This window comes from Rutidosis leptorrhynchoides, chromosome 3, assembly GCF_046630445.1.
Source record: "Rutidosis leptorrhynchoides isolate AG116_Rl617_1_P2 chromosome 3, CSIRO_AGI_Rlap_v1, whole genome shotgun sequence".
NCBI lineage: Eukaryota > Viridiplantae > Streptophyta > Magnoliopsida > Asterales > Asteraceae > Rutidosis > Rutidosis leptorrhynchoides.
This window is the reverse complement of record NC_092335.1, coordinates 571,732,843-571,740,344: the sequence shown is the minus strand read 5'-3', so window position 1 is coordinate 571,740,344 and position 7,502 is coordinate 571,732,843. Positions and strand designations below refer to the sequence as shown.

The window sequence follows — 7,502 nt, the reverse complement described above, 5'->3', positions numbered from 1 at the left end:
TGCTATAAGTCCGGTAGCGCGGGTATAATTGCGCTATGCGCTAGTGTTAATAGTGTATGTGTATGTGAAGTGAATTCAAGATCCTTCAATGCTGTGGACGAAATCCTTTATTTATAGGGCAATCCTTCTTGTCTTTTATCACCACATAATAAGGTTAAAAGGACCGTGGCTTGCCAATAGTATATCTTTGAGCGAGCTAACCCGACAAAAGTAAAAAGTGTTCTTGTTGGACCTGACCTCTTGTCTGCCAGGTGTCCTCTGCCAGCTACAACATTGCCTGGCATGTGCACGTCACCAAATCGCATGGATGGGATCAGCGCTATGGTTGTCACTTTAGCGCTACCTGCCTAAGTGCACGCTCTCATGACTCTTGTGGCAATGCTTTCTGATGCATTACACGAGTTGATCGGGTATGCGTATCATTATCCGAAAACTCCATAAAACATACACTACCCGCATCTTTTACAACACATGCAGAGTATCATATTACTCAACCAAAAACAATATATCACATGCATTTTTTTACTTACATCATATACGACATAAACAAATCAAAATTTGAAAAATCCATAGAAGAATTAAATAAATCAAAATCTAAAACTAATATGATTTTTTTTTGTTCATATGAACCTGGTATAGTCAGTCACCGTCGAATATGAACCTTAAACACCATCGAGATCTAAGTCAACTCTAAGCAAAATATAGTTAATCAGTTCACCGCCGACGGTGACGGTGCTTCTGTTCGCAGATGATAGTGGCGGCTGTGGTTGTTAATGTTTCCGTTCGTAAATCCGACCATTGATCGACTACTCCACCACAAATCTTCTTTTTGCACATGGGTGACTTAACATATCCGATTTAATAGATGTTTGGATGAGGGACCTAACGAGTTGAAGTCTCAAAACAACAGGGCAAATTACGTCGAAAAAAAGTTTAGGCCAGGATATGCATTTTTGAGCACATCACAGGAACCAACAGCGTAATTTTGTCAGTTTGTTAACTCGTGGTTCTTTCGGGGTATTGGTTTAGTTTTTGTATTCATTCCTAAAGTAACACCATCAAGTGACGTTCGATTTTCTAAAGGATGTTTAGGCTCATGCTATTTTAGATGTAGATTTAGTTGTCAATTGTTTATTGGTGCTAGTTTTGTGTTATGTTTTGATCAAGCTAGCAAAATTTTACAGGTGCTCCATCTGGTTTGTATTAGATATCATTTATGGTCTCTGTGCATTTTTTCATCAAGGATGGTCCATATTGTTTGCACCTTAATCACCAGTGGTACCTGTCCCTAACAATCGTTTAACATTTTCGTTAAATATTGTCATGTGGCATCCACGCGGGGGTAGTCGTGTCCCTTCGGTTTATCTCATTCATCCCCTTCATGTTCATCATCCCTTATCTCATTCATCCCCTTCATGTTCATACCATCCAAAATGACATACCTTCACTTTTTTCTCGTTAAAACATCTTCATCAATTTCAAGTTCTACAAAATCAAACTTAAGCCCAAACTCAAATCAATATACAAATCTCTATTTGTAATATTTTTTCTAAAGAGATTTGTAATATACAAAATCAGCGTTGGTGGGTCTTTTACCATAGACGTCTCGTTTAAAGCTTAATCTTTTTTTAATCTCTTATTTTTGGTGTTGGTGGGTCTCAAATTTTTATTTTAAAACTTGTAACATGTGGCTTTCTTTTTCATGTAAATTAAACAAAACCTGTAGCAACAATTTTCATCTTCTTTAAAATTGATCAGAGTAGTATCTCCGAAGTATATTCTAGCTGGAAACAAAAGATTTTGACCAACAGAAGATTCTAGCCAACGGTTGAAATAGATATGACGATGATGATTATTAATGAAAATGATGATGACGATGATGATTATTAAAGAAAATGATGATGATGATGATGATGATGATGATGATGATGATGATGATGATGATGATGGCGATGATGAGTAATGAAAATCATATACGTGATCCCAAGGTTTGATGGCGATGAAGAAATTAAATCCGTGAATTTTAGGGTTTGTTGGTGATGAAGAAATCATATCAGTAAAGATGAGTTGAAATTAAATGTGACCCATGTAAGGATTAATAAAGAATTTAAAAACCTATATAGAGAAACATGAGATGCGTGTTTGAGTAGTTTGAAATCAAAATGCCCAAATCGAAATTGAATGTGTAATTTTGTTGTGTTCATCTAAAAGTTGATGATTGTAATGTAAAAAAGAGATATGTGTGTTTTTGTGTGAGGTGACCCATGTTAAAAATTTAATTGTTGTAAAAGATGAACATGGAAGAAGTAAGTGAAGTGTAAATGTCGTTTCTACCCTCATGTGTATGTCACATGTCAATGTTTAACGGAAATTTTTAACAATTGTTAGGGATAGAGACCACCATTGATTTAAGTGCAAACTACAGGGACTATCCATGACAAAATAGGTACATGGGCCATTAGTGATTTCTAATATCAATGAGTGATTTCAATTATATTATGAGAAGATTATATCTAGTAGCTGATATCAATTAATGGTGATTTTATCAACTTACGAAATTTTTTCTTATTATGAAATTTGCTAATCAATCTTCAAACACACAATCAATTTTTAATGAGTGATGATTCATACACAATCAACTTCTATTTATACATAAGCAAATAAATTTGTAAAGTGTTGTAATGTATAACATTTTTTTTTTTTTTTTTTTTTGGGGTAAAGGGTAAAATTTACCCGGTGAAATATATTAAACTCAAATCAAAGGATTACACAGTTAAGCTCAAAAAACAAAAAGGGTAGAGCCCAAAGTCAGAAAACCAGACCAAATGGTCACAACCAAACCACATGAGCACGCAGGCTCACACTAAAACAACTAGACGCCTACCCTTACGGGACCTTCCATGCATCCTTCATTAACTTCACTTGCATTGAATTCTTCCATTTAAGAGCCATAATTTTCAGCCGAACCATAGAAAAGATAGCAGCGACGACCTTACTATACGATCTAGCATCCTTTTTGAATAACCTTTTATTTCGCTCTTGCCAAATCATATACACAGCCGCACCAAACAAAAGCTTTGAAACGATACTACAAACAGTTCTCCTTGCTGCACAGCTGCTGATCGAATCAACAAAGTCAGTCCAATCATTTCCTGCAACATTAACCCTCACGCTACTCTTAACATATTTCCAAACCTGTGCTGCAAATGGACATCGAAAAAAAAGATGCAGGTGCGAATCGGGTTCAGCGTGACAAAATGGGCAAAGAAGAACAACACTTGCCCCAATCTCCCATGGTTTTAATTTGTCTTGAGTCTTTAAGTTTTCACCAAAAAGGAGCCAAACCAGGAAAGAATGTCTAGGGATGCATTGTGGAAACCATACAATTGGGAACCAGTTAACCGGATCTGATCTAGTACGAATGGTGTTCCACACTATGCCTACTGAGAAATGTACCAAGTTACCTGCATAATCTCTCCATCGAATTGAATCTGGAACATTAGACAAGACAGGCGGATTAATATTGTGCAGCCCAGGGTATTTAGAATACCATTCATTCGGCAAATTCCAGCCATCTTGTGAAACAATATCACAAATTTTCGCTTCTCTAGAATAACCTGCATTCAAGATATCTCGGTTAGAAATAAAGTTAGCAAGTGGCCCATAGTCACTCCAAGCATCATGCCATGCTGAGACAGTAGCACCATCTCCAACATTATAAACAAAACGATCACGTATATAATCTCTAATACTCAGTATCTTGCGCCAACTAACACTTGCCCCAGCAACAACCGGAGCATCCCAAAAGCTTCTACCCTTAAGGCGGTATGTGTGCACCCATTGAACCCACAACGATTTTTTGTTTGTCAGCACACGCCAAATATGAGAAGCCATTAAAGCAACGTTCCACTCCTTCAATCTTTTAATACCAAGGCCACCTTCTTGTTTTGGAAGACAAATACGAGACCATTTAACCTTAGCCTTTCCCCGCTTCATTTCCCCTTGGCACCATATAAAACCCCTTATAAGACCTTCAATTTCCTTGATAATAGCAATCGGGACAATGAACGCGGATTGCCAATAAAGTTGCATAGTCGTGAGAACAGAAGTAATCAATTGCACTCTCCCTGCATACGAAAGAAATTTGTTCTTCCAATCTGAGATACGATCTCTCACTCGATCCACAAGAATTTTGCAATCCCTATGAAATAAGCTTGACGACACAAGAGGGACGCCTAAGTATTTAACAGGAAGCATGCCTTCATCAAAAGGCAAAATCTCCAAAATTGCAGCCTTAACCACGTTAGAAACATTAGCAAAAAATGTCGTACTCTTTGCTAAACTAGGCACTAGACCCGAACAGCGTTTAAATTCATCCAAAGCTTCCGCAATAACAGTTACCGATCCTGGGTTAGCATAAGAAAAAATAAACAGGTCATCTGCAAAACATAGATTAATAATGTTGAGCTTGCCACAGTTAGGATGGAAACGAAAATCTTCTAACTCAGTAGCGCGCCGATTAAGCATCAACGTTAAAGCTTCCATGACTAAAGTGAATAACAAGGGAGACAAAGGGTCTCCTTGTCTAAGCCCCCTTTTACCACGAAAATAGCCATGAAGCTCGCCATTAATACAAATAGAGAATGATGCTGACTCTACGCAAACCATAATCCAATCGACCATCACCTTCGGAAAGCCAAAACGAACTAAAATATTCTCCAAAAAATTCCAATCAACCGTGTCGTAAGCTTTCTGAATATCGATCTTGAACGCACATCGGGGAGGCCCATAGCTAAGATGATAATTTTTCATCAGATCTTGCGTAAGAAGAATATTATCAGTTATACGTCTTCCCGGGTTAAAAGCCGATTGATTAGAACTCACGATATCATCCAAACAACCCTTAATACGATTCGTGATAATCTTGCTAATAAATTTGTATAAAACGTTGCAACACGAAATCGGGCGATAATCTGTAACTCTGTTCGGAGTGGTCACTTTTGGAAGTAAAGAAATAATAGTGTGATTTAATTCCTTGAGTAATTTTCCAGTATGAAAAAACCCACGAACCGCCGAAGTTATATCCTCACCAATAATATCCCACGCCGCTCTAAAAAACTCAGCCGTAAAACCATCCGGTCCCGGCGACTTATTAAGGGCACATTCAAAAACCACATCCTTAACTTCTTGCATCGACACCTCTCGAACCATAAATTCAGCTTTATCAGTCGGGATAGTTTTGACAAACAACTCCTCAGGCCGATTAATAGTATCCACTGGAGAAGCAGAACCAATAAACGTTTCATAATGCTTAACAAATAAGTCAGGAACCTCGTTACCTTCTCTAATCAGCCCCGCATCATCCATGATTGCTTGAATACGGTTTCTGTGTCTACGACCCTTGACCACATTGTGAAAATAACGAGTATTAAAATCTCCTTCACGTAACCAATCAACTTTCGCTTTTTGCTTCAAGAATAGCTCCTCCTCTAAACAAGCCTCATTATATTCTTTTAAAATACAACTTTCCTCCTCGCAAATAGAGATGGAATCTAGCCACTTGTCTAGTTTGGTTTGCGCCTCATCAAGAGCATTACGAAGCCTCACAACTCTGTCATGCAGATTTCCTTTACGCCATGCAAGTTTACGAAGAGGCTTTTTTAACGCCCTTAATTTCTTTACCACTTGAAACATTTTATACCCCTGAACCTTTGTCTTCCACCCATCACTAACAGTATCCCTGAATTCATCATGAAAAGTAATAAAATTAGCGAACTTGAAAGGTTTTGGATGATTTGTACCTTGCGTAGGGATCTTCAATATAGCTGGACTATGATCTGAAATCCTATACGGGTGAAACACCGCGTAAGCATTCACAAAAGTAGAAATAAACTCATCATTCGCCATGACACGATCAATCTTCTTCAACAGACCTGAACTTGCCTTTGGCCTTTGATTCCACGTAAAATGTAACCCCATATGATTCACATCCGACATACAAATACGCTCCACACAATCTTTAAATTCGGACATAGCAATGGTCATGGAAGACGATCCACACGATGAATCATTTACACTAAGAGAGGCGTTAAAATCACCTAGCATAACCCAAGGATGGTTTCCCAAGAGGCATTTATGCATCTCAAGCTCCCTCCACAGAGCACGTCTAGTAATATAATAATTGTGAGCGTCAATAAATGAAACATGAAACTGCACATCATTACTCAAAGATTTGACCATGCAGTGAAGTGCCTGATCACTCATAGACATAACCATCAAATTTACTATATCCGGGGTTCCACGCAAAATAATTCGCGTACCACTCTGGCATAAGTTAGAATTTGACGTCCATTGCCAATGAGGAAAAACTTTACTACAAATACCATTTAAATTGGCCATATTCACATGTGATTCAAGGATAGCACACACACATAAATTATTACCGTTTACCACGTCAACCACCTCGTTTTGTTTGGGGACATGATTAAGACCCCGTATGTTCCAAGAGGCTACACTAATCATGAGGAACCTTTCGACCGGGAGTGCTTGCCCCCTCAGATATGCTCGCCATAAACTCTGATGTAGCGTCTCCTTCGCCTTCAATATCACTTTCGTCACGAAGGTGCAATGTGTGATCTGCCCCCTGATGTCCATGAAACAAGTCATCTGTGTCCAACCCATCAAGAGCTGCAAAAGAATTCTTCTTATTACCCACCTTGTTACTTGTGCCAGGATCATCCAATTTCTTACTTGCATTAGTATTGATATTGTTATCACCCGAACCCTTATTGACAGGCCGGTAGATAAACTTCTGCTTATTTCTCCCCATCAAAAATCCATCCTTATGCTTAAAACCATTTTCATGAACAACTTTTTTGGCATTCTTTTTATTCACAGCCACGAAACCATCATCAGTTGGTGTACTCTCAACCTCCACATGAACCCGACGCGGACATTGAGCATCAACGTGTCCAAACACATTACAATCCGAACATCTGGGCGGTTTTCATTTAAATTCTACCCGAGCAGTGTCTAAGACTTTATCTTTATTAATTAAGCTCCGAGTCGCCACACATAGCATTTCTTTCAAGTCTTTCTCTGCCGACACTTCTATCATAGCTCTCGCATAATTCGGACGGCCCCACGATTCCAAACATATCGTGCTTGTGTACGAGTCCAACATCATTGGACGACCCACTTTTGAAGCAATAGCACTCAACCCCACTTCTGTATATCCGGCAAGTGGAATATCGTGCAACTTCACCCACACCGGTACCTTAGTGACATTCTCTTTAGTAAGTGAAACATTCGGAGACCGTTTGTTCAATATAATCGGAATGGTTCTTACCATCCATGGCCCATTCTCCAAAAACATCCCCCATACCTTTTTCGGAATTAAACTTGAAGAAGAAAAACCCCTTCGAGTTCATCATCGCCTTTTCAATCCCAAACTTTTTCCAGACGTTCATAACATAGCTTTGAACAACCGGAAAAGCCACCCT

The 7,502-nt window shown here is 38.6% G+C and overlaps 1 protein-coding gene across 1 annotated transcript; it reads right to left on the bottom strand.

The window, feature by feature from the left end:
- Nucleotides 1-2,886: 2,886 nt before the first annotated feature.
- LOC139902102 (uncharacterized) lies at nucleotides 2,887-6,399 on the bottom strand. The gene has a single exon (XM_071884757.1). It carries the CDS (start codon nucleotides 6,397-6,399, stop codon nucleotides 2,887-2,889), a length of 3,513 nt encoding a protein of 1,170 aa, XP_071740858.1.
- Nucleotides 6,400-7,502: the final 1,103 nt, after the last annotated feature.

Coding starts and splice junctions, on each gene's coding strand:
- LOC139902102 (XM_071884757.1), bottom strand. CDS start 6,399: ATGGCCAATTTAAATGGTATTTGTAGTAAAGTTTTTCCTCATTGGCAA.